Below are 26,999 nucleotides of genomic sequence, written 5' to 3'. Positions count from 1 at the left end.
GTGTAGAGTCAACCCTGGTTCAACCTGAGTTCTTGCTACGAAAATGTTTGTGACATGGCAGGTCTGAAAAGCACCGTGAACTATAGGCTTCTTAACATCTGCTAGGTCAGCCTAGTCTAAGAGCAGCTGTTTTGTCCTTGGGTGCCTTTTACAGCTCCATCTTCTGTCCCTGCAAAAGGGCAGATTTGGCAATATGTACCCATACCACACCACCAGTGTGGAATTCTGGCATGTGATTGATGCTTCAATGCTTGGCAATAAGCAAGACTTGTGCCCTGCAGTGCTGCATCCAGTTCTGATGCTCCTGACATAAGAACGACGTGGAGCTGTTGGAGTGAGTCCAGAGGACACCATGGAGGTGCTCTGATGGCTGGAGTACGTCTGCTATGGAGATAGGCTGAGAGAGTTGGGTTTGTTCAGCCTGGAGAAGTCCCTTCCAACCCAAACCATTCCATGATTCTGTGATTAATAATCCAGGTGGTGGTCATGATAATCATGGTGGTGTTTGTTCTTTCTACCTGTCCTCTTTGACCTATGACTAGTTCACACATGCCTGGCAACCCTTTGGCTGTGGACAAAAGCTCTTATATCCAATCTTTTTATTTAAATCCTGCTATTGCAGCTGTGGGCATTCTTATTATTCACATAAACATGTAATTCATTCTAAATTCTGCTAAGGTCTTTGGGGTACTTTGGGAGAATTAATTATGCCTAGTTTTATTTTATATGCTAAAATGTGTTTAAAAAGTTGGAGGTCCCTTTTGCCTGAGTATCATGAGAAAGAAAGAACATCATGTTTACCTTCCCATGATCATTCATCGTATATACTGCTGTCAATGTGCTGCTTATTTATCTCCTCTGAACTAGTCATTCTCTTATCTCTTCTCAGATGGCAAGTCTTCACTTGTCTAATAATATTAATTGTCACTCTTCCATGGATCTTTTTTATTTCTACATTCAATTTTTAGTGACCTAGGGTAGGTGAGTAGGGACAGGAGCAGAACTGATTACCATATTTCCAAGCTGAATATTCCAGTTTATACCGGCAGCAGAGGCTGATTCCTATTGTTCTCTGACCTCCAGCTTCACATCTGGTTTTTGCTGATCACTTCTGTGCATTGATTGAGAATATGTTGGGCTAGTCCACAATGATGTATGCCTTTTTCCTAAGCATTTACAATCAACTTAAGACCATGTATATGAGGAGTCCGGATTTGTTCTTTTCCGTCTTCATTACCCTGCTTTTTGCAAAGATAGCAGATAAAGTTCAGTCATGGGAGTGTTTAGATAATTGCTGTGAATTTCAAAAATAACAGCTTTATTTGTATCCAATATAAATAATTGACTTTGCAGAACATCATTTAGTGTAACTGTTAACGCCAGTCATTTTAGGTTACAAGTTTGCTGAGCCAAGGGCTTGCATTCTGCTTGTATACAGATCCTGGTGCAGTGGGCTCTCTACAGTCACATTGAGACCTCTGGATGCTGCTTGCTGTAAAGAGTGTAAAAGTACAAGTCTAGTGCTGTCGGTTATCTTTCTTTGAGCTTTCTTCTGTGGCAACACTAGGGTTCTTCCTATGACTGTTCTGTTTAATGTACAGAACCAAATAGTAAAAAAAGCTCATATTTAGCTACAATGTGATTTTCTTACCTGTTAAAATGAATTCAGGGGGCAGGGAAGGTCATGGCATGCTTGTCATGGAAACTGTGTGAACTGGACCCTGGCACATTGTCTGTATTTTGTAGCTGCTTTATAATGACTATTTATTGTAGGCTGTCTGGAACAAAATTTCTTGATCATATTGCAGCCCAGGTAAAGGTGGTGTGTCTTTGCATGTGCAAGGGTGTAACAGTTGCATTCTACTGTCTCTCTGTACTGAAGGAGCTTGAGACCGTGCTGGGGAGTGTGCTCACTCAGGGTGATCAGATAAGGTCAAGGTCCTGCACCTGGCTTGGGGCAGTCCCAAGCACAATTCCAAGCACAGGCTGGGCAGAGATTGAATTGAGAGCAGCCGTGAGGAGAATGAGTTGGGGGTGTTGATCACTGAGAAGCTCAACATGACCCAGCAGCGTGTGCTTGAGCCCAGAAACCATCCGTGTCCTCGGCTGCATCACCAGCAGCATGACCAGCAGGTGGAGGGAGAGGATTCTCCCCCTCTGCTCCACTCTGGTGAGAACCACCCCTCGACCCTGCAGTCCTGCATCCCACTCTGGGCCCCAAAATAAGAAGCACGTGGAGCTGTTGGAGCAAGTCCAGAGGAGGCCACAAAGATGCTCCAAGGGCTGGAGCAGCTCTGCTGTGAAGACGGGCTGAGAGAGTTGGGCGTGTTCAGCCTGGAGGCAAATGGCTCCCTGGGCAATGACAGGCATAAGTGACCATAAAGATATGATCATTCTGCTTTTGGCTCCTTTTCAGCCTGCTTAAAGTCCTGAGAAAGAAGTAAGTAGCCCTGTCCTGCCAAGGAGGGTCATTCCAGGTCGAAGCTCAGCTAAAAGGGACAGTCATCGCTCACAGTGTGATTTCCCTGACCTGTATGTAGTAATATCCATGGAATAAACCACTTAAGTGAATTACAAAATTAACTTCTTGAGTGGTCTGGAAAGCATTCAGAAGGAATTAGTAATCAGGTTGGCACCCTGTCACCTCTTGCTTTGATGGAGCCAGCTGTCAGCATGGAGCATACATGAGCACCATCCAGCCCAAAACACTGTTGGGTTTGCCCATTCCTGGTTTCTAGAAGTATGCAAAGTGTTCCTGCTGACTTGCACTGCAGCTACTCTCTGAACAGAGTCCAAACCTACCTCAGTGAAAAGAACTTCTGCCATCTAGTAACAGATGTGAGGTCTTTATATAAGTAATAAAGAGAGTAATTACAAGGAATAGCGAGGGAGGAAAATTCCTAAGTAAAACTCTTAAGTATGTTGCATCATGTATTTATGGGCTCTTGGTCAGACTGCGGAGCGCTTTAAACAGAGTTAAAAAGAGTGCTTTATCAGAGAACCATATGGGCTTTAACCACAAAAGTCACTACCACATCCTTTTTATCCTTTTTTTTTTTGGCGGTTCAGGATAGTACAATTGACCTTTTTTAGTTTGATTTTCCTTTGCAACATGCGTAAGTTTTATTTTTTTTCTTTTAATACTGTGCTGTTTGTGAGGATCTCTTTCAACTGAATAGAAGACATGGATCTGTTCCAAAGAGCTTTTTTAATATGATTTTCTTATAAACAAAATAAATAATAGGGCACATAAGCACAAAAGATACAGAAAAAGTCGCCTGGTTTGTTGCTTATTATATGCATAGGCTGGCTTGCTCTCAGTTTCTAAATGCCCCTTGATTTTCTCTTAATCACAGGAGCATTGGACTGGGATTTCCAGGTTAATGTCCAGCTTTTTTTGTTTCACTCAGCCTTTATAAGCTTTTCATAAATTGATTAAATTCCCTCTCTCAGAAGCAGGTGTAGCCAAGGGTACAAAAGGCCATCAGGAGACGGCTACCCAGCAGGCTCTTACCATTTCAGCAGCTAGATATCTAAACTCCTGAGATTTTGGGACCTGTTGTTCTCAGATCAGTATTATCATTTAACTAAATAAATCCGTACCTCCATTTCTTGTCTCCAGTGTTAGCCCCCTTCATGCATTTATGGTAAACCAAAACCTGCCTTAAGTTTTCCTTGGGTAAAACATGCTGTGTCTCCTGCAACACAGGCTTTCTGTTCCACTGTCGTCAATTGCTCATTTAGAATTTCAGTTTTAAATTCATCTTCCTTGAATGTGGGAGACCAGGATTGTACATACTCTCATGCAAGCATTTTAATACTTTTCTTTCTGGACTGCAAAGAGCTGGCATCCTTAGCTATATCAGGCTTTGCCTTTTTGGTGGTTTTGTTGCATTGGGTCTTTTGGTCATAGTTAGCAGAAAACAATCTTTACAGCCCATGATCTTTTTGTGTATATGAGAAGTTGTTGTTCCCAAACTGTATGACCTTGCATACTGTGCTGTTAAATTTCTTTTTAGTTCTTGCCCTTAGGATTGCCTATTACTTTTTATGGTGCTTCAAATTCAGTGTATTGACATGGCTTCTGACTTTGTCATCAGCAGATTTCATTACCATGTTCATACTTTGTGTCAAGATCGTTAAGTGTTTCATTCTTAAGATATTCCAAAGATGATACTTCAGGAATATCACTGATATCCATCTTCCAAGCCATTATTTCAACTTTTCAGCCCTGTTCCTTGTTATACATTTCCTTTCTCTACTATCTTACAATTGTACTCTTTGTCTTTTACATGAATAATTTCCCATTTGTAACTGTATCAAATGCTTCTGCTGAAGTCCAGAAGTTGTAAGAATAGTTCATTTTTCTAGACGTAGGGCATATAATCAACAACTTCTCAGTTGTTTTGAGAGCATCACTACCAGGACTGTGCAAGTCATGGCTTCTAAAGACGCTGTCCCCAGGGAGCTTGGCTATTCTGAGCTGGAGTGGCAATGACATTTAAAAGGAAGCACACTGCAAAAAACATGGCTTGTGATAGGGAGCACAAATCTAGGAGGAAGGAGCTGTGGATTGATTACACGGCTCTGTGGCTGGTTTCTCATGTCTGTGTCTGTGTTTTAACTTTGCTGTTCTTCTACCTGTAAATTCTTCCAATAATATTGAACACAATTTTAAAGGAGTTTATGATCTGGTTATAGGAAGCACTTTTGAAATATGGAGCATGATGGGTGTTCTTTAATGAGAAGAGTCCTTGGAGCGTATTATTTCCAAGGTAACTATTTGCACTCCTATTTGAAAAAAAAATAAAATTACAGAAAGTTGGATCGTAAGCTCAGCTCTTTCCATTCCCCACAGAGGGCGAATGGTCATGGAATAATCTGTACAAATAAATAAAGATGCCAGACTTGAGAAGTAGTATTCTTCAAGGATCCACAAAGCTACCTCATTGCTTTAAAACTTGCCTTATCCCTTTTCATTTGCTTTGATGGCTACAATGAACATCATGAAGTTGGTCTTGACACCATAGTAGTTTAATCAACAGGCATGCTGGCTATGCTGATTCATTAATTTTGTTCTCATTTGCTTATATCCACCTGTTGCATTGTATTTAGGTTCCAAGGCAGAGAATAGATTGATTTTTTTTTAAAAAAAGCAACACCTTTTTCTGCTTTGTGTCTGTAGAGCAATTAAAACCAATAATAGTTCTTGTCCAGATCTTGGAGGTACAAGGTATTAGGGAAAATACATCTAATGATCCCTAAAACAGAAGCTTTGATCCTGAGCCTTTTGACCTTAGGCATTAGATATCCTGTAGAATTGGCCTGATCTTGTATTTTGAATCCTGTAGGATCCTTTTGTGAGTTAATCAATTTTTATTTTCTGAAAAGGCACCAGCAGTGGTGGTCTGTGTGCTTCTGAGCTGAGTCTGTCCAATGCTGGGAAATTGAAAATAAAAAACTTCTTTGAAGGGAAATGCTAGTGATGATGTTGGAAGTTGTCAGTTCATACTAAGCTTTATCACAAATCTCATGACTGGTATTTTTATTCCCAGAGGCTCAGGACAAAGTGAGACTTCAAGCTTCACAGCCAGAAGGACTATAGATTTTTGAAAAACATGGCCTTATTGAGGCTAAGCTAATAACAATTTGAGGGACCTTACTGCTTACACTTGACATTCTGTACATACATTTTTTGTGATCTAGTGCTGAACTTCCCTCTGAGGCAAAACTAGGCTATTGTTCTAGAAATATCTTTCTTTAGATGAGCTGAAAACAGTTCTGGCTCTGATGAGTTTAATATTTTCTTCAATAGTTCAATACAGTCAAGGGAGGGCATTCTCCCCATTACTGTTGTATTGAGTCCAAAAGAGGCCAAGAAGATGCTCTGAGGGCTGGAGCATCTCTGCTGTGTAGACAGGTTGAGAGAGTTGGGCTTGTTCAGCCTGGAAAATAAAAGGCTTCAGGGAGACCTTAGAGCATCTTCCAGTGCCTAAAGGGGCTGACAAGAAAGCTGGAGAGGGGCTTTGGACAAGGGCCTGTGGGGACGGGACAACGGGGAATGACTTTTAACTGACAGAGGAAGATTTGGATGAGGTCTTAAGAAGCAGGTCTTCCTTCTGAAGGTGATGAGGTGCAGGCACAGGTTGCCCAGAGAAGCTGTGGCTGCCCCATCTGTGGCAGTGTTGAAATCCTCTGTTTTCTTGCAAGTAGTATCTCATCTCCATAAGTCTCATTGGAAGGGTGGGTCACCAGGCAGCAAAACAGCCCTTACAAGTGGGTGGCTCTTAAATGCCAGATCTGATTTCTTCACAAATTGATTTCTCATCACTTTTTGAGGATGTTGCATCCAGGTACTGACCCTGTCTTAGCTTTGCTTGCCATGTGAGAGCTAGATGATCCAAAGGATGTAACTGAATTAACTTCCCCTGTATAAAGTTAGTGTAGATGAGATGTTTGTTTCCCAATTGTCTTGATATTATCAGTTGGTTAAGTCCAGAGGATTTAATGCACATATACATCCTTGTAGTGTGTAGGCCTCAATTTAAATATTGCAGGTAAATAAAGGAGAACAGGAGATACTATTATTCATGCTTAGATGCCTTGTTAGGAAGAGCTTTGAAGGTGCCGTATACTCACACCAACCGGTTATTGAACAATTGTCACTTTATCTTGTCTTGATGTGTTAGTTAGTGGGTGGCTTATAAAAATTCCATCTTTTATTTCTTTTTTTTTTTTTTTTCCCCCTCTTTCATTTTGTGAACAATTTAGTTACTGTGTTGGTTTGGGGAGTTGTCAGGGTGCCTTCAGTGGAAAGTACCTGTATGTTTCAAAGTGCTGAAAACTCCAAATCTATCTACTCAGATGTTGTGTCATTTCAAAAATATTCTTATCACCAAATCCAATTACAGGGATGAGTAAATCGCCACCTCCAATGTCTTTACTATTCTTTTTTTAATTGTTAATTATCTCAACAGTAGGGTGCTATAGATTAGGAGCCTTAGATTATCTTTTGGAAGTGTGAGGCTTTCAGAGCCATTATCAATTAATTCTGGTTTTAAACAAATTTTAGGATAATATTAATAGCTTGATAGGATTGTGATGCTTGAGAATGCTGTCAAAATACTGAGAAAATGATTTCTAAAAAGTCAGAGAAACTTGATGATGTTATAGTAGCATTGAAGGTCATACAGTTTTATGCACTCCAGTGCAAGGTGTATTTTTTGGCAGTTTAATCTACATTGCAGAGTAGATTCCTGCTAAGAAACGTCAGTAAAATGACTGTCTCAAAGTTCAGGCACTGATTTGTAAAACCAGAATAGTCACCTCTGTTGTACAAGGGTTTTTTAAATGTGTACTGAAATGACTGTGCAATGTACATACACAGGCACATACTGACTTGTGAAATAGTTTGTATATATGTGGTGCTCTAAGTGATCTAGTACTGTTGAGATCTCTCCTCCAGATTTGCACTTTCATTCCAAGAAGGAATGAAACTTCTCTTATGGCGAGAGACTTAAAAACTGTTCTCTCCCTGGACAAAGAGTATGGCAATATGCTGGGGTTGAAAGCCCAAGCGGGGAACAAGATGCAGATTTTAAAGAATGAGGATTTTCACAATTTGGTTCCGAAGCTTACTTAAAGTAATGGTAGATTCTGCATTGGATAAAATGCCGAATTTTTTGCTAGGCCTGGGTAGCTCTGTAGGTGGAACAGAATATCTAGGCTTAATGCCAAGATTGCTGAGAAACCTGGTCAGTGCTGTAGAAGAGGTCAAGCTAGAGTCCTGCAGTGGTTCTACAGTCCTTTAAATCCATAGACTTAAAGAAATGATAATGCTATAGGGAAAATAGTAGAGCTGTAGCAATCGTGTTCATCAGTGTTTTTTATGGGGTTGGGATTTTTTTCACATTTGTCTTTTGCCTGGATGGAAGGTCTGTTTGAGCTGATGGTGCAGGAATCCTGAGATTCGAGTTCATCTGCTGGCATCCAGAGAGCTGCAGTTCTCTCATCCTTGGCTGATCTCAAGTGCAGAAGTGGCTCACCAGATGTTTCCTGTAGCAACTACACTGGTGGTTATGTTTTGCAGTCTTGGGGGGAAAGAGAAGATGGTGTCTTCAGTGTAATTCTCAGCTCCATCAGAGTTTATATGTGTAGAGAATATCTTAGAGCTTTAATTTTGCTGTCTAAAATAGAAATTACTGTGTATTGTGAAGCAAACTGTTTAGTTGACACATGTGCTGTTGTGATAGAATCTGTAGGAATATCGGTAGATAAAATAGATGGTGTCATCTGTTGACCTTGCTGAAAATGGCATTGGTGATATTCCTGGTTAGTATTTACTGGGAAATAAACTAGTCATTACACTTTCCAATGAGATTATGCTTAGAGTGTCACTTCTCTGACAGTCTATCTCATGCCACACAGAGATAAGATCTCAGGCACAGATGACAGACTAACTTCAGAAATATTTCCATTGATTTGACAGCATGAATAATAGTTCTGTTAAAAGCCACAATGACTGAAACAATGACCTCTTGCTACTGGGTGATAGTATGTTGATAAACATACTAATGAGAGATAAAGTAGGTAACTATATTCGAGTGTTTTATGTAACTTGTCAGTGAAAAGCAGAGGTACCGTTGGAAGGGAAACTAGATAGGGAGCTGAAATTACAGGCAGTCTTATCAAAGACAAAAGAGCAGCTTGCACTCTCGTGTATTTTGAGACACCAGAGGTTTTGGCAGGGAGCTCGGTCCCTGGTGGCAGCAAGATCTTCTGTTTATCACCAGGGGTCAGATGGGAGCTGGGGAAAATGGGCAGTTCTTTTTTTTTCCATATGTCCCTGCGCCAGCCGCCGAGCCCATCACTCAGGCTTTGCTTTTAGTATCAGTTGAAGGGGATGTGCGTGAGCTGTCATTGAGGGAGCTGATCCCAGCTGCGTGTTTCAGCCATCTCCTCCCCGCCTCTCTTGGCTGCACAACCGCTGCTCCTGGCATGGGTGAGAAGCTGGACCAGAGAAGCAGTTGGGCAGAAAACCTTCCCACTAAAAGGGAATGAGGGAGCAGATAAGACCATTCGTTTCACCTGTGTGAAGCAGGAGCCTGTGCTAGCGCGCTGGGATGTTTCACTTGCAGGTGCTTCCTGCATTGATGAAAGTGGAACCCAGAGGTGCAAATATAAAATGAGGGAGTGAAATAATTATTTGCAAACTTAAATGAGGGAGTGAACTTGCAGCATGTTCGCTGTTCTTCAATAAATATCCATCTCCGTGTTCTTACCTACCACTAATTGCAAGGTAAATTATCCTTCTTTCAGTGAGACTGCCCTGGTGTACACATACCTGAATTACCTCACCTCGAAGTGTGCGTAATTCTGCTGTAACAGCTGACTCACAGTGAATTGTTATCCTGCAACACATTTGAGCCTTTCTGCTTTGAATCACTTGCACACTTTGAAGCTTTAACCGTTATGTCATGCTGTAAACTAAGCTTTTCCCCAGCCCAGGGTCTTTTGAGCATTTCTGTGTTTTTATTTGTTTGTGTCTAACATCCAGACATATAAAAAAGCATCCAACCTGGCCGTCCTTCCGCTACTCCATACGTTGGGTCATATCAAACCCTTCCCCGGCAGCTGCAAAAATGATAGGAAGCAGCAAAACTTCCACTGTGGATTATCAGAAACACTACAGAGGCATTGCTTAATGCATCTGATATCTAAGCCTGGATAACAGAAGCCATACAGCCAAGCAAAAAAAGATTGGCAGCTATTGCAGGAATTCAGATAGGGGCACCTTGGTAAAGGAGGGGGGGAAATGCGTTTTCTTCCATTACAGAGCCCAGGGCTGAGATGGATTCTCTTTCCGTCATTGTCCTAAGCACATTATCCCTGAAAGAAAAAGGGTTTCTCTGAATCTGCAATTTTTCTAGGCTTCAGTGTTATTGAAATGAAACTGCTTCAAGGATATCTACATTCTTTACCATCATATGGATTCTCATCTCATGTAAATTATTTGGCCACTTTTCATTTTAATCCTCCACTGTCATTTCCCACAAAAGAGATCATTTGGTTTCTTCATTGAAGGTATTCAGCTGACAGCTGCCCTTTGTCTAGAAAGCAGTGTGCCTTTGCAGGATTTATTTCTTGTGCCTGCTCTTTTTATTTCCTTTTTTTTTATTATTTTCTTTCTGCTTTTTTACCCCCACTTTTAAGTTCACGTTGCTTTATATTTTTCATCTTTATTTTTTCGGAACTTTTCAGATGGTGAACAGGCTGTTTGTAGCTATGAAGAGCATGCTATGTTTTTTCCCTTAGCAAAGGTATACCTGGCTGGTAAGAAACAAAACTGGAGGCATACTAATTAAATTTCCTGCTTGCAAGGAGAACTGTGTTTTCACAACTTCTACTTGAGCAGACTGAAACAGTCAATGATGATTTTTTTTTCCATGACTTCCCTATCTTGAAAACTCAGTTATTCTCCCTTCCTTTCCAGAAGTGTTGGAAGTCTTTGAATTTTATGCTTTGTGTCACGGTATATCACCCCAGAAATCATAGAATCACAGGATGGTTTGGGTTGGAAGGGACCCTAAAGATCATCTAGTTCCACCCCCCTGCCATGGACAGGGACACCTTCCACTAGACCAGGTTGTTCTAAGTCCCATTAGGACATTGAAATAAGTGATGAGAATTAAACGTGACATGTTGGTAGTATGCGTTTATGGCAAATTTTGAAGCTGAGCATGAAGATCAGTTCTTACTGTTGAGGTTGCATGGTTTTGGTTATCTGTAGCTGCATGAGACCTTTTCCTTTCAGACAGAGAACTCCTGAGTATCATCTCTTCTCTGATAAAACCAGCTTACACTCTGTCAAAGGTTAAAAGCACAATGTGGTGATGAAGAAGTATAGTATCAGAAGATACAGTTTTGGGGAGCATGAGTTGCCGGTTGAACAAGTTTACAGGCAGCTTGAATCTGTGGGGGAAGGAGGAAGGAAGCATATCATGAATGTGGATAAGGAGTAAGAGACAGGTTCTAAAATTACTGTGTCAGCTACAGAAACTGAATTTAACAACTCCGATAGTGCCCTTCCAGCTCTCCTCTGGTATCTGCTTAGCTTTGTGATTTCCATTAAAATTTCTTACTTACCAGGAGAGCTGCCTGAAAACTCAAATTTGGGGCAGGCTGGGGTTGTTGTTTTATTTTTCCAGGGGTTTTTTGTTTGTTTTTGTTTGTTTGTTTGTTTGTTTGCCTGTTTTTTTTTTTCTTCAGAAAACTGGATTTCAGGGTGAAAAGAAATTCAGGTTTTCAAGTGGGAATCACTTTTCTTGTAGAAATTTTGGGACATTTACATTAAAAAAAAGAAGTTGGAATTAAAGTGTTTCAGAATGATAAAAACTATGTTTAAAATGTGTGTAATTTATTCAGTTGTAAAATGAGTTTAAAATTACTGTTTCAGCAACGAGTTTTTTCAAAATCACAAAAATGATTGGACTACAGTCGTTGGTTGCCAGGAAAGGTGTCTCATTCATTGTCCAGTTCTGAAAGTTAGCTCTATCACAGGGAAATTTCCTGCTACCTCAGAGAACTGTAAACCTGAGCCTAATTTTTGTTGTTTTAGAAAACTTGAGCCTTGTTGTTAGACCCAGCAGAAGTGTACAGCAGTCTGTGCTTGCTAGAAGAGGATGGTATTTAAGTTATGTGCCAAGAAAAGGATCACGCTAGTGCCTCTTGTCTTGTCTTTTCTTGCATCAACATAAGAATGGGCAGTTAAATTATATATGGTTCCTTAATTTTACATCTTTTGTCATTTCTTCCATAAAGTTAGGCATTGTCTAGCAACTTGGGGACCGTAGGGGATCTACATCCATAATATCACATGATACCATGGTTTCACCTTCTGGTTTTAGTACATCACTGTATAGATCCATCAGGTTTCTAATTTCTGGTTTCTTTTGTGGTATTTTTTCTTGATTTGTTGACAAGTATCTGTAAACAAAATAAATAAGATTCAGCAAAGGGAAGCCATAAAATAGCTGTTATGGCTACCAGAATTTGCCAAGTTAATTTTTGTACACATAGTGATGACCTGGGTACTTTATTAGAACTCCAGGTCATCCAATATATTTGTGTGAATAGTAGTGCAGTTTTCAGCTGTGATGTCTTGACTTTTTTGTTCCTTTATCTTATAGCACTTATGAGGAAATAGTTCATGGCTACAGGCAGAAAGTGTTCTATTTTGTAGGTGAGGGAGATGAGACGCTTTCATGGGGCAGCTGGACTAGGGTCCTGAGCTTCTGCTTCCATAGCTAACTACTAGAAAAAACATTTTCTGCTCTGTTTATCAAGCTCTCCAAAAAAGTCTTTGTCGAGAACATGACCCCTTTGAACAGAATTTTGTAAGTTAAGATAGACACGCATATCACTTCAAAGGCTTATAATAATAGAAAGGATAATATGTCTGGAAGAGGAAAGAATATACTTTAAAAAATACCATACACAGAGACTGGAGGCACTGCTGGGAGGGGAGAAAGAAACTCTCTTGCTGATAATTCAGTGAGAATTCCTGTTGGTAACAGTGCCAGACTTGATAGCCCTGTGTACTTGAACCTTCCCAGAAAGTGAGTGTAACCAGGCATCCTCATCTCAGCTCTAATGGCAAAATCTCAGCTGCTTTTTCAGAGTAGGAGCAAGCATAGTGAGAATTGCAGTTATGGTCATTCTCTCAGGATTTACTTCATAAGAGCAACTTGAAGGTCCAGGGAAGTAGTAGTTGATGTTCACATGTAAATGCGATTGCCTCCAAAGCCCAAATGGGTAGTATAGACATAGCCTGCCCTTCAATTCGTGAAGACAGATCTATTTCTGTGGTTTCGTTTGCTAAGCTATCAAATCAAGTGGAAGTACATTAACAGTGTAACTAGCTATGCTCATGCTGATTTCTCTTAGTCGGTGTATAGTGACTTTGAAATAGGACCTCATTTGTTAGTATAGTTGCAACTGTACATAACACTGTGACCAACAGGATGAAGTAGTAGCTAAAATGCAAAGGGAATGTTCAAAAGGAGCGTGGACAGAAACAGTTGCTACATGGAACAGATTCCAGGTTTCTGTAGAAAGTAACTGTGCTGGGGTGATCCACCGGAGGAGAACTATGACCATGGAAAATAATAATTATAGAATCATAGAATAGTTAGGGTTGGAAAGGACCTTAAGATCATCTAGTTCCAACCCCCCTGCCATGGGCAGGGACACCTTATGCTAAATCATCACCCAAGGCCTCGTCCAACCTGGCCTTGAGCACTGCCAGGGATGGAGCATTCACAACCTCCCTGGGCAACCTATTCCAGTGCCTCACCACCCTAACAGGAAAGAATTTCCTTCTTATATCCAACCTAAACTTCCCCTGTTTAAGTTTTAACCCATTACCCCTTGTCCTGTCACTACAGTCCCTAATGAAGAGTCCCTCTCCAGCATCCCTATAGGCCCCCTTCAGATACTGGAAGGCTGCTATGAGGTCTCCACGCAGCCTTCTCTTCTCCAGGCTGAACAGCCCCAACTTCCTCAGCCTGTCTTAATATGGGAGGTGCTCCAGTCCCCTGATCATCCTTGTGGCCCTTCTCTGGACTTGTTCCAACAGTTCCATGTCCTTTTTATGTTGAGGACAATTGCCTAAATATGCCTGAATCTCCTAGTACCAAATGATCTGAGGAATAAGGAAATATCTTATTTGAAAAGCCAGAGCAGCTGTCCAACAGCTGAACCTGCTGCTGATCAAAGTTGATCAAAGAATTCCTAGGATTGCGTATTATGGACAATCTACAGAAAAAAAATGTGGTAGTCTCTGCTTACAGCATGCTTATCAGAGTCCATTGAAGTAAACAGGACTTTTTGTTGGTTTTAATGCAAATCTGATAAGCTCTGTAGAATGTAAATCAGTTCATTAAAATTTGTAAAGCACTTAAATGAAATAAAAGAGAAAACAGTTTAACTTTTATAGGATGTTTACTGCATATAAATACAATAAAATCATGATTATTCAGAAAAAAATACTGTTGGAGTATGCTATACTCTATGTTCTGGGGAAGATTTAAAATTTTTAAATTGTGATTTTAAAAAAAGTAAACATACCTGACTCTAGAAATCTTACTGTGTTACTGTGTAATTTAGGCTGTGTAATCTTCAGACCATATCTGTTTAAAGGGTGCACTATTTGTGTGTGTTTGTGTGTTATATATATATATGTATGTGTGTATATATTAACTCAGGGATCAGCATAAATATTGAACAGCTCCTTTGTTTGTAGGATGCTGCCTAAGCTATCCTTAGGCAGGGTAAAACAATAAGTAAATGATAATAAACACAGGCAGAGGTGTGGCCTATGATGTCTTTTGACATGATGATTCTGCTTCACTTGACAGTCATAATTCGCATATTCGTAGCATTGCCTACTGTGTTATATCTCCAAGTGCAATATTCCAAATGCTGAGGTGACAGTGCAGATACTGAGATAATATTTATTTACTTGAGGCATTTGGGAAGGTTTATCCACTTGGTGGATATGAATGCATGCACATACTACCTTGTGCATATACAGGTTTACATAAAATTCGCTGCTTCTGTGCATAAACTAGCAGCTGGCACCTTTAATGAAGCTGCTTTGGAGCCTTCATGCTCTTTATTTCTGATAAAAATTACCAACCTTTTTTTGTTTTCCCTCTTGCAGTTACTTCAATGAGAATCAATATCCAGATGAGGCAAAGAGAGAAGAAATTGCAAACGCCTGTAATGCAGTTATACAAAAGCCAGGTGAGGAGCTGATCATGGTGTCCTTTCCAAAGGCAACTGCAATTAGATTTCAACATCTCCGGCTAAATTCAGCACATCTCATTTTATGGCTGTTACTAACAAATGCACTGCTCTCAACTAGTAGTAGGCTTTTTCGTGAGCAGTCTATGACTCATGTTGTTCAGAGCTGCTGTACTGGGATGAACGTGACAGCCAGTGCAAGTTTCAAACCTAAATGCCAATGTGTGCAACTTAAATTCCCACCATTTGAGATATGAAGTACAAGTTGTGCATCTGAACCTTTCATTTATACAGCTTGGTAAATGGCATTGCTAACAAAATAAACATGTCTGGAAGGATTTCATTCTTTATGTTCAGTTATTTCAAAATACTTATCTAAGCATTCAGTAGCAGTCTGAGAATTTTACACTCCACAAAACTGTGTTTTACTGATTCCTTTTTACAGATGGGAAATTTTAGGTTCAGAGGCTGAGGCTTGCTGGAGATTATAGAGCAGGTCGTCAGAGGAGAAAGGAGCACAGCTTTCCCAGCTTTCAATTTTCTTTACAGCTTGTAGACAAGGGTCTTATATTAGAATCTCTGTACTAATAGGGGAACTTGGATTTGGGTAAAAAAAAAAATTGCACTTTTTGTGTTGTTTGTCATGCTTAAGAGAGAAGACAGTCTGAGAGGGCTTTGGCTGTTCAGCCTGTAGAAGAGAAGTCTCCAGGGAAACCTTAGCGCAGCTAATGGAAGGGGCTTTGAGCAGCCTGGTCTAGTACAAGGTGTCCCTGCCTGTGGCAGAGGGATTGGAACTGGATGAGCTTTAAGGTCCCTTCCAACCCAAACCATTCTGTGATTTTGTTAGAGACATGAATATTCAGTGTAGTATTAGTGAGTACACCTGCGTTCACTTAGGTTTGCTGACTGTACATTTACACAGTTTTCAGAACTTCTGTTTTGGATATTTCAATTTTACATAACCAGAATAAAAATTAACGCAAAAAAAAAGAGGCCAGGGCATGACTCCTGGACACTGGTACAGTCACAGAACAGCACAGAATCATAGAGCAATATAGGCTGGAAGTGACCTCCGGAGTTCACCTGGTCAGGCAGGACCAGTTAGGTTAGGTTGCTCAGGGCTTCATCTTGTTCAGTTTTGAATATCTCCCAAACCAGAGGTACCTCTGGGCCCCCATTCTACGATGTTGAGCCACTCTCATGGCAAAATACTTTTTCCTAATACCTAGTCAAAATTTCTCTTGTCACAACTTGTATATGTTGCTTCTTGTCTTTACCAGAATGATCGATCAGGCAGAGGTCGGGATTTTATTCTTGGCTGTGCTGCTGTTTGGTTAAGTAACTTGGAAAAAACGGTTTGAACACATTGTGTCTCAGGATCAATAAAATCTTGTGAGTGGTACTGATGCACAGCATTAGTAAACAGCATAGCTGTCTGTTTCCAGATTTTAATTTCACTTGTCTCATCTCTCCTTACCTATTTAAGTTTTCAGATTGCTGCAATTACATAAATGCTTTGTATGCTGAATAAATAAACTATTGAGAGACAGTCTGAAGTAGGGGAGTCTCATCCCCACATAGCCTGCAGAGGACTGAGGATGCAGCTACATCCAATATTTTAGATAAGGTCAAGGCCAGCTGAAGAGGTTTCCACTGTGTGCTTGCATTCCCTCTTTTCTGTTGGTGATCAGCAAAAGGCAGTGTTTCCTGTAGCTGGCTGGTGGTGGCTGGCATTTTTTTTGCTGGTTTAAGCATAAAAACTCCAGCAATCAGGTTTTGAACATCCACCCCTGTTCTCCCAAAAGATCGCAAGTGTCCTGGCGCATTTGCGAGGGTGTGATTAGAGCTGCGGGAGCACGACAGCAGCTAGTGGTTCAGAAGAAGGAAAGCAGGTTGGAGGGGATGACACAAAATTTCTTCATTCATTTTGCCACTGAAGAAGACACGTCATTGAACTATATCCTTGTGGCACATACTAAGAGAGCTAGCCCAGAGATACACGATTTGTGGTAGGGCTGTGAATTGAATTTGAGTTTTTTGAATCTCAGTTTTGTGCTTGAACTAGGAAAGCAGCCCTTTATTCTCTCCCACGGCTCTGGATTTAGTTGATTGAAGCTGCAAAGCAATTCCTGTAGTTCAGTTTTTTTTTTTTTAAAGAAGAAAGGCTACTTTGTTTTTAGAGAGATATTTGGTGTTTATTACCATAACATCTGGGCACAGTACTTTGATTCACATAAAATTCACTTTATTTTCAGTTATAAGCACTTTTCAGTGCAGTCTCTATTTCAGGGGTTTATCACAAGTGTAATGGTCTTTTTGCCTGCCTCTGGAACCCAGTGAGTAACAATGCTGTATTTATTCCTCCTCCCCACCTCCCATTACTTTCATAGGGAAAAAGTTATCGGATTTGGAACGAGTTACCTCCCTTAAAGTGTACAACTGGTTTGCCAACAGAAGAAAGGAAATCAAGAGAAGAGCCAATATCGGTAATGTATCAGAGAACCTGTTTTCAGGGTTTAGTACTCATACTTGCTCAGGAGAGATGGAAATTACGTAAGATTGTATTAATGAAAATGCTAGATGTTCTGACATTCTTAGTAGAAATGTGGAGGAATTATTAAAATTAGTCTCATGCTGTTCCAGATCTTTCCTGAAATATGGGTAGGAGTTTAATTTATAGAAATCCATCATCAATGCAGGAAAATGATGCTGTTAGGAAGTTTTACTGGAAGATCAGTTTTAAAAATGAAACAGAATTTGATGGTGGGAGGAGAATTGTATCTCTTTATTCTTGGGCTCCTTTGGGTATCCAAAATAAAATCTAAACTAAAACCTCAAAATATCTGCAGTGAAATATGGGAAATAAGGAATTTTGAGATGATGGCAAGTGCACAATCTTAATATGCAGTTTAAATGAAAAGTAGATGTTTTGAAGAGCTTTTATCTGGTTGTAGGTTTCTTTGTGTCTGTGTTCCACTGAGGCTGTCTTTCTTACTGCCATCCCTGAGACCCCACAGGGATCTGACAGTCCAGTGAGTTGTTTTACGTCTCAGATACAGCCACTAGGACCTAAGGTTCTTCAAGCCAACTGCTTAGTCTGATTGTACTTGTCTTCCTTACTGCTTTCCAAGGGATTGCACAGGGACAAATGGCTGGAATAAAGTAGTAATTTTTCTCGATGATCAGGATAAAACAGAAGTCACTTCAGAGTTAGCCCTGCAGGTTCTTTGTGTGAGTAGCAGATTGTAAGGAAATCAGAAGTGACTCTGAACTTGTAAGATGTACACCTTCTAATGTGAACAAACATAAGACATTCTGATGAGAATAAACTCACATTAGTGGCCAGGAGCCAACAAAGTTTGGCAGTGCGTGCAAAATCTTATGTACTTCCTTAGATACTATGCAGAGTTATGTTTGTAGTCCATAGATGAACAGAAATCCATACCTGTCTACTACCCAGTATTTTTGCAACTGCAGAATGTTGTGTCCTATTCCTATCTGCTTTTTCTTGCCGTATTTATGATCAAGAAAAAATTCTTTTTACAGCATTTAATGTGTTATTGAAATTTAACCTAAATTTTTTTTCTGTAACTTAAATCTGTCAAGGAGTAGGGTGAATAAAGCAAAGTCAGTCCAAGGTGGGTGAAGTTGTAGCTGTATCTGTACAATTTGAGGAGGAGGGTTAGAAGGAAATTAAAAAGAACCGAAGGGAGCTTTAGATGCATGAATCCTACTGGAAGGTGAAGATGTGTGTTTTTAAATCCCTTAAGTGCTTTAAAGAATTTCTCCATCTATCTTCAGATACTCTCTGTCCCCCTCAAATCCTGCCAGTCCAAACTATGTAGAAGATCTACAGGGAATGCTTTTGCCACTTCAGCGCATCAGACATTAAGCTAATATCTAATACAATTGGCTGGAAAATGAGGATTCTTACTTGCAATCAAGTCTGTTAGTTGGCAGGGAAGGATTTCAGGCAAACCAGTATCTGTACATGTGCTACCTTCCCAAATACTGTAGAGTGAAGCGGAATAGGCTAAGAGCTAACTCTGTTCTTCCAGTTGTTCTAATTTCTTGAAAAAAAAAAAAAAAAAAAAAGTAGTTACTTTCAGTTACTATAATGCATCAGATAAATTAGGGATCCATTTGCTTTTTTCGAAGAAGCAGCAATCCTGGAGAGCCATGGAATAGATGTACAGAGTCCAGGAGGTCATTCCAACAGTGATGATGTTGATGGCAATGACTACTCGGAGCAGGTAAGCACTGTGGCCAAGCTGCAAGGCCCATAAAGGGGAAGTTCAGTTGAAACAAGAAGAGGCTCTTAACCTCTTGCAAATCAGATGTCTCTTGTTGTTTTTCTTTTATCTAACTGTAATGGGGAAGTGGAAGAGCACAGCTCCCCTATTTTAATGTGTTGAAGCAACCAGTATTCACCCACATGGATTTATTGTCATACAACAGGACACTTGGCAAGTACGCAATGGGGAGGAGGAGGGAAGATGTTCAGAGGGAGGCAGAGAAGCAGAGAAGGTAGAAGAAGACAGGAGGATCTGCTCCAAACAAGCAAGTTACACCATTCACGCCACACGCAATGTATGAAACATGTTAGGAGAGTGTTAACTCACCCAGTGCACCATGCATAACTTACGCTCTCCTTACCCCCAACACTGTTCTAGTTATTCACCCTCAAGAAAGGTCTATAACAGTTGCTCCTATATATCAGGCACCAACATTCTTCCCTGCCAAACTAGGCGTGTCTCTTCCTTTTACACTTATTATTTCTTTCTGCAAGAAATGCCTCCTTTACAGCTTGTGCTACAGCTCCTGTGAGTTGCTTATCTGGCACCCAGGCAAGTCCCTGCCCTGTACACTTTATAATCCCTTTTGGCCGCCTTGCCCAGCAAGATGCTGAGTGCCCTCCTATAAGGTACTGAGCTTCCTCTCTTTGACTGTGGCAGTACCTTTCAGGAGCATCTCAGGATCCATCCCGAAGACACTGACAGACAAAGGGTGAAGGGTGGGGGAAGGGGTTTGATTAAATGAGGTTTGACTTTTATTTGGCTCTGTACCTGTTCTGTATTGTTCTGCAACTATGTGCAACTATTTGGATTGTTTACATATTATCTGTCTTTTTTTGGTTTGTTTTTTTTATGTTTGCATTTTAACTCTTGCCTATTCTCTATTTTCCTTGGTTATTTTTAACCCTTGACAGCAACTTCTTTTTTAAATTCTCTAGCAAAAGAATACCCCTTCCCGCACTCTGAGCCCTCACCTACCCTAAAGTTGGTGACCCTTCCTTCACACACCTTCCTGACAGGTATTGCATCCCCTTCCCAATTTTCCTTCAGGTGTCATTGTTGGCCAACCCCCCCCCAGGGCTGTGTGTGCTTGGCACCAGTGGCCTTCAACAATTCACTTAGTTCTGGTTTTGCCATGAGCTGTGTTCTGTGCTACACCCAGCAGCAGCTGGGGTGGGCAGATCACTTTTAATTGACTGATTTGAGAGAATTAGGTAGGTCTCCTTCTATAAAAGCTGCTGGTAGAGAGTAATAGCAACCAAGTGTCCTGGAATGAGTCCTTAACACACTTGGCTATGGCCCAGTACAACAGATATCTGGCAGACACATTCCCAGCCACTCTGCTTCTGATGGGTATTCAGGCCTTTCTTATAGGTCATCACCAGCAGATTTGGTGGAATCAACTTTGCCAGCTGTAGGTGATGGAAGGCTGCTTTGTAATGGCTATAAAATATGTTGAAACTGCTGCTGAGCACACATAATTCCATGTCAGTCAGATACAGGACCTGAATAGGAGGTGAAGTGTTATGTAGACTCCCAAACTATGTTTTTTTTTCTGTATGCTATCCAAAATACTTTGAAAAGATAAATAGATTGGTTATTAAAATTTAAAGGTCTTTATTTAGAGCCCTTAAAAATTACGTTTCTCAGTAATCTAGCTGGCCTCTCTATGAAGTGTAATTAGGCATTAGCAGCAAAGCAGATTAAATGGCAGGCTCCTAATGACCATTTAACATCCCTTAGCTGTTAAAAACATAAAGTCTCTTTTCTACAGTGACACGCTAACTCTGGTAAACCTTAAAACACCAGGTTCACCCAAATACTAATGAAGTGCCTAAAACTCCAGAAGTCAGGACTTTGTATTTCTTACTGTAGTAAATATTACTGAGAGGCCTTTAAAAGTGTGTGCACATAACAGTATTTGCCTGACATTTGTTGTAAATAATTGTATTCCTTTAAATAACCTCAGGACTTTACCAAATCCTGGATTTTCTGTCCCCCTCAGCATTTACAACCTGTCATCCATCTTAATCTGAAATGCGTAATGCACATTTTAAACCTTAAATTTCACAAGTTTATCACTTAAAGGCTGTTGGAAGACTGATAAATGTTTATCATTTCCTTTCAGTAAATAATAATAACTAAAAAAAATTGCAGGATCATAGTGTGGTTACTATTGGTACCCCGTTTTAAAGAGGGGAAAACACCATGATTTTGCCTGAAGTTCTAGAAGGATTCATTTGACAGCTGGAATTAAGAGTTTGGATGTTGCGCAGTCTCCTTATTATTGAAAACCAGGCCTTCTTTCTGATGTAGACTGTGAGACATGCACACTTATATAAAATTTATGCTAGAATTGTCAGCCTTTTAGGTCTGCAGTTGTGATGCCATTATGCACCATGTTATGTGCACAACAGTCCACTGAGTTTAAAATTTTCACTGCAATACTTTAGCAGCAGAGTTTCTCAGTGTCAGATTTTTTTTTGCCAGCCACCTCAACCAAAACCACGCTGGTTCTCTTACAGCTGAGGGACTTTGCACTTTAGAAAATAGGCAAAGAAATATGAGACATATAGTTCAGTGGACTGGAGAACCTGGCAGTATCTTCACCTATGTATTTAAATTACTTTGGTTCCAGCCCTCTGAAATCATTGCACTGTCTTTCTTAGCAGTCTTAAGAGTTTTTTGGCATCTTTTCCCCTATACATGTGTGAATTCAGCATCTTCACAGCATACTATCTCAGACCAAGGGTTAATCTAGGTTTTTATCCTCTTTCTGAGTGAGGACAATAGTAATATTTAAAGAAAAAGGATTCTTAAAGGATATATATTTTATTATAGTAGCCTCTAGCTTCTGGAAGTCGGCAGTTTTGAGAGGCTTCCTGAACCAGGCAGTGTATCCACTTTCAGCTTTGATAATTTCTAGCAGATTAAATTTTCCCTGAACTTGTCTAAACCCCACCTTTTAAAGCCATTTTTACTTTCATCTGAACTAAAAATCAGTGAATCCTACAACTCAATCATGATAAGCAAAGCAGAGCTTCCCATTGCCACTTTGGAGTATAGAATCATTCCAGTGAGTTAGATCACAAGAAGCCATGAACAGTTGTTCTTTATTTACTAATTATTTGTGATAAACATTTACCGTATCAACCACCAGCCATTGCTTTTTCAAACTGAAGAACCTGAGTCTCTATAGCCTCTCCTCATAAGGAAGCCACCCCATGCCTCTCCTCCCCAGGGTTGCCGTTCTCTCTACCTTTCCTAGTTCTATTGTGTCCTCTTTAATTGGGGTGACCAGAACTGTCTATTCAAAATGTAAGCCTAGCATGAATTTGTGCAGTGCACAGTGCTTGCTATCTTAGATTGGTTTCCTGACATACCTAGTGTATCACTTCTGTCTTTATAATTTAGTATTTCCTCAGAGTATCCACCTCCCTATCCTCTCAAATTCCTCTCAGAAGTTGGGTGTGCCACTCCTTGCCTTGCTTACCTTTGTCTGCACAGTGTGGGATATCAGTCCTAAATCAGTTTTGTAAATTTCTTCCAATTCCAATTCTGCCCCTGTAACGAATGTGTAATTCACTGCCCTTAGTCCGTTACACACTTGTTTGTCTGTGGGTTTTGTACTCATGGAGTAATAATGCTTCTCTCTTCTCCTTTCTACATTCACAGGATGACAGCACTAGCCATAGTGACCATCAAGACCCCATTTCATTAGCCGTGGAAATGGCAGCAGTAAACCACACCATCTTGGCATTGGCCCGGCAAGGAGCCAACGAGATCAAGACAGAAGCTCTAGACGATGACTGATACAAAGAGAGGGGAGGGTCAAAGCAAGAAGTAACTTAGTTTTAGACGTAGCACCTTAGCAGACTTTCCTCAGTCCTTAATATGTGTTCTTACAGTATAACTTTGCAGTTTCTTGTACGTCAGTTAGCTGTTAGGGTCTTGTTCTGTGAAGATGGCATGGTGCCCTCAGCCTTTGCATATACTCTCTCAGTATTAATTCCCAGTAAATAATCAATCAACCAACCAACCTCCCTCTCCCAGCCCCAGTGGCTAGAAAAATCTTGCTGCTCTGTCTTGGCATTCAAAGTGCTTCCAGGTATTTTAGACAGCCCTCAATTACAAGTCTTAGGCTTCACTTAAAACCTTGGATAACCTTAGAGATCGTGTTAAAAAAGTAGTCTGTACGCTTTCCCTTCTTTGAGACTGAAAGGATGCAAGCTGAGGTAGTGGCACAGGGTCGATGGACACCAGATCGAGAGTATCACCAGAGAGTAAAAAGAACACTAGAAACCCCACTTCAGCATGGGAATAAATCATTTCCAGCTGCAATAAGCCGTGCCTCACTGGTCATACAGTGACTTGATATACTTTTGGGTGCTGTGCTGAGAATGTCCATTGGAAACACATTCACGTATTTTGGTTGATGTTCACATATTCAACACAGACATCCTCTACTCTCACGAGCTACGTGGCTTAGTGGATAAGTACTGCCTTCTGCCTCTGGGACCATGATTGAAGCCCAGCCTGGAATCATATGAAAAATGAGCTGAATGTCTAATGGACAACAGTCCACTTCTCAAAACCACTATTCATTATTTGGCATGGCTAGCAGTGCCTGCTCAGAAGAGGTCTAGACTCTATTGATCTGTCATTAACAATTTCACCTATTATTCTTCCTCTCACCTTTTCTGTCCCCACCCTATTCCCCTCTCCACTTTGCTGCTTTCAAAAGCAGTGTTTTCCAGGAAGGTTATTAAAGTCATAAAATGGGTGAGTGGATTTTTACACATCTGTGTAACTAATGCCTACATCCTGACTAGCCTGAAAGGTTCTTGGAGAACTTTTGCATCTGACCTTTGCTAGGAAACCATCATAGCATAAATATTCTCCTAATTATGAACTCTTTTTGTTTCTTTAAAGGCAGGAGGATCTCTTACGTGAGAAATGGGGTGTGAATGTTTTGTGTTCTCTTTACTCTGTCCTTGTTAAGATGTGAGAAAGCTATACGGCTACGAGCAATTTAATTAATAATTGGAAGCCATACTGATAATGGATGTGGTAATATTTGTAAAGCAAACCTACTTTAAGTAGCAGAAACTAATGGAATTGTTTTCCTTGATCATATGTAGCACTTTTGTTACCTTTTTTCTTAAAGATATTTATATTTGATAAGTCTTTTTTTTATCATTTGAGAATTCAAAATACCAAACAGCAAACTTGCATTACAGAGTCACCCTGCGATCACCTTGTCATCTAGTATCTAAATGATGAACTGTGTGTGCATCTAAGAAAATTACATCTGCTAGCATTGTGTGGAAATGATCTCCTGGCATCCTGATAAAATGATATGCTGCTGCCGGTAAGAGGAAACATTTCAATGGAAACAGCATGGGAAGTGTTAGAGATGGGCAGGACTGTGTTGCATTAAAACTAAAAATTAAAAACCCATGTAAATTTTTGTATGTAGATATATGAAAATTTGCATAGCGTTTCCTCAACATTCCATTTTTATCTTCCCAGTTTACGTGGGAATAGCTTAAAAAAAGGAAAACAGCTCAGTCTGAAGGATGGGTTTCCCTTTTCTCCCCTCCACTTTTCAGGTGGGGGAACAAAGGGAAGTTGCTGTTATTTGTCTTGTTCTCATCCATTCCTCACATTTCACTGTCAGATAGCATTGTGAACTCTGAAAACGTGGCTCCTCAGCAGGTTTATAGCCAGTTTACACCCTTCAAGGCATAGGCCAACTAGATCATCTTTACATCTGTGAATCTCATGAAAATTGCTTAGGTAAGTGTGGAGGAGATTTTGTACTTTCAGGGGGCACAGGGTTGGCACCTCTTTGCTCTGTAACTTTGAAGATGTGTAGGTAGGGCTTGGCCTCGTCTTTCACTTATGGATTTCATTGGAAAATTTATGTGCTTTCCTTAGATATAGATCACTGAAGCAGAATGAAGCTGTCTTTTTTTTCCTGTTTATTGCATTTCTTGATTTGGAAAATTCGTAAGTAGCATCAGAGCAGACTCAGGAAAGAAAGGAATTGGATCAGCGACCATTGCAGCAGGAAAGTTTCTTCTTAACATGTGTATGAATGTCTTGGTACTAAAGAGTGAGAGGATGGGGAGAGCTTTTATTTCTATTTTTGCACAGCAGAATGATCAAGCAAACTATAGCCTTTGTGGAATTTTACCTACTTACTCATTCCACAGTCACACACCAAGCTGACAAGCAACATCCACGATTTATAGTGAGGAGATTTTAATAATCGATGACCTCTTTACGCTGAGCTTGCCACCACCATTTGTTCTGGCTGTTTCATTTTAAAAAGAACAGACTCAAAATGTTGGACAGCTGTAATTTTAAAAGAAATATTGCTTACTATACCATCTTAAAAAAAAAAAGTCATTGTTTCAAGCATTGCCTTTTTAAAGCAATAGAGAAGAATAAAAGTAGTACTAGAACTTCTATATCCTGATTATAGGTTCATGTGATGCAGGGTCAAAGTGACACCATTAAAATTGTATGTCTATGCCACCTAATGTAGAATAATCTCATCTTAATTCTGTTTGTCCCTGTCAGGTAGCTGCTGGTCTCATCACGCATCAATATCCTATCAGAAGGTTAAACAGTTAAACCCCTTGTGAATGACTGGAGTTTGACAGATCCTCCCTGTCTGTAGCTTCCTGGTAAATACCAGTTTTCTGCTTTCCCACAGCATCTTCTCACCAGAGAAAGTAACAAATGGCTTAACTAGGGAATCAGACAGTTCCATGTGTCAGTGTCTGGATTGGCCCTGTTTTGGCTTTTCTTCAACCATTGAGAGGTACGAGGAAGGTGTAAGATTTCAGCCATTACCAGGGTGCTTATGGCAGTTTGTTTCCTTGATTCTGAACAATTTGCTGTTGGCTGGTGGCTTTTTGGTTTCTCATGAGTTAGCTAGAACAGATGGTGGTGTGGTGATATCGGGAGAAGTGTACATAATCTGGAGTGAGTGAATTGGTGGAGAGTGTGTCCTGGAATTCAGTCTTTGTTTTAGGGTTTTTCCCACAATATGGGGCTGTTGGTTTTCCATCTCTGGATTTTCTTGAAAATTAGATCTCATTTTTGTAGCTTTTCAATTCAGTTGGAATTTGTTGTAGCCAATCTGGAATTACTGCAATTTGTTCTCATGTCAGTTCCCTTGAAGTGGATCTGGTGGCAGACTAGATTTACCTTACTGTTCTGTGAATAGAGAAGAAATTATTTAAGATGCTTTTCTTCTGTGATGGGCACAGATTGCTTATAGTTTTGTAGAATAAGTTGTAGCTGTTATTTTGTCACTCATGAAGTCCTTATACTTGAGTTATTGTTTCTTACTGTCTTCTTAAAACAACAATTTCTACCTCCACTTCTTTTTCAGGTTGTTTTTTTTTTTTCAGTTTTTGTTTGTTGTTTTTTTTTTTTGTTTTCCTGAGGATATGAGATCCCAGATGTTTGCAAAAGCAGTATGAGTTGATAAAAATAAGTCGACATAGGGGCGAGCAGGCATGTTATCCACTGATTGTGTAACACATTGTCTTGTGTTACAGAGACATTTTCTAAATACTCTATAATCATCTGTGGTGTTCCAGCATAATCCTGTTAGTCCCATGTTGGATATGAGCAAGTTGGTTATGAGTCAGCAGTACACCTTTGCAGGTCACTGAGAAGAGCCTTCAGCAGGTCAAGGAAAGTCCCCTCTGTTCATTACTAGCGTGACATCTGAAGTATTGTGTGCAGTGTTGGGCAGGAGTGAGTCCACCATAGGGCTGCTGAGGTGAGAGGGTCAGAGCGCATGTCATGTGGTGAGAGATTGCAAGAGCTGGGGTTGTTCAGGCTATGGAAGCATCCTCTGTTTCATTCTTCATCTTT

General features: G+C 40.3%; 1 protein-coding gene across 22 annotated transcripts in view; it reads left to right on the top strand.

The window, feature by feature from the left end:
- HMBOX1 (homeobox containing 1) overlaps window positions 1-24,590 on the top strand; it is a 111,960-nt gene extending 87,370 nt beyond the window's left edge. For 7 of the 22 annotated variants that reach the window (XM_062618582.1, XM_062618587.1, XM_062618591.1 and 4 more), the window contains 5 exons: window positions 14,723-14,805; window positions 17,196-17,291; window positions 18,964-19,058; window positions 19,264-19,395; window positions 22,776-24,590. In XM_062618582.1, coding sequence (XP_062474566.1) covers window positions 14,723-14,805; window positions 17,196-17,291; window positions 18,964-19,058; window positions 19,264-19,395; window positions 22,776-22,913 — 544 coding nt within the window. In that variant the 3' untranslated portion in view covers window positions 22,914-24,590. Of the gene's footprint in view, window positions 1-14,722; window positions 14,806-17,195; window positions 17,292-18,963; window positions 19,059-19,185; window positions 19,235-19,263; window positions 19,396-20,038; window positions 20,120-22,775 lie in introns of those variants that run through there. The other 15 variants (XM_062618599.1, XM_062618595.1, XM_062618594.1 and 12 more) reach the window with 15 other exon arrangements.
- Window positions 24,591-26,999: the final 2,409 nt, after the last annotated feature.

Source organism: Pezoporus occidentalis, unplaced genomic scaffold (genome assembly GCF_034315485.1).
Source record: "Pezoporus occidentalis ecotype Australia unplaced genomic scaffold, CSIRO_AGI_Poc_V1 ctg201, whole genome shotgun sequence".
Lineage (NCBI taxonomy): Eukaryota > Metazoa > Chordata > Aves > Psittaciformes > Psittacidae > Pezoporus > Pezoporus occidentalis.
Note: the sequence above shows the minus strand (reverse complement) of the source record. Positions and strands in the feature narration are given on the sequence as shown.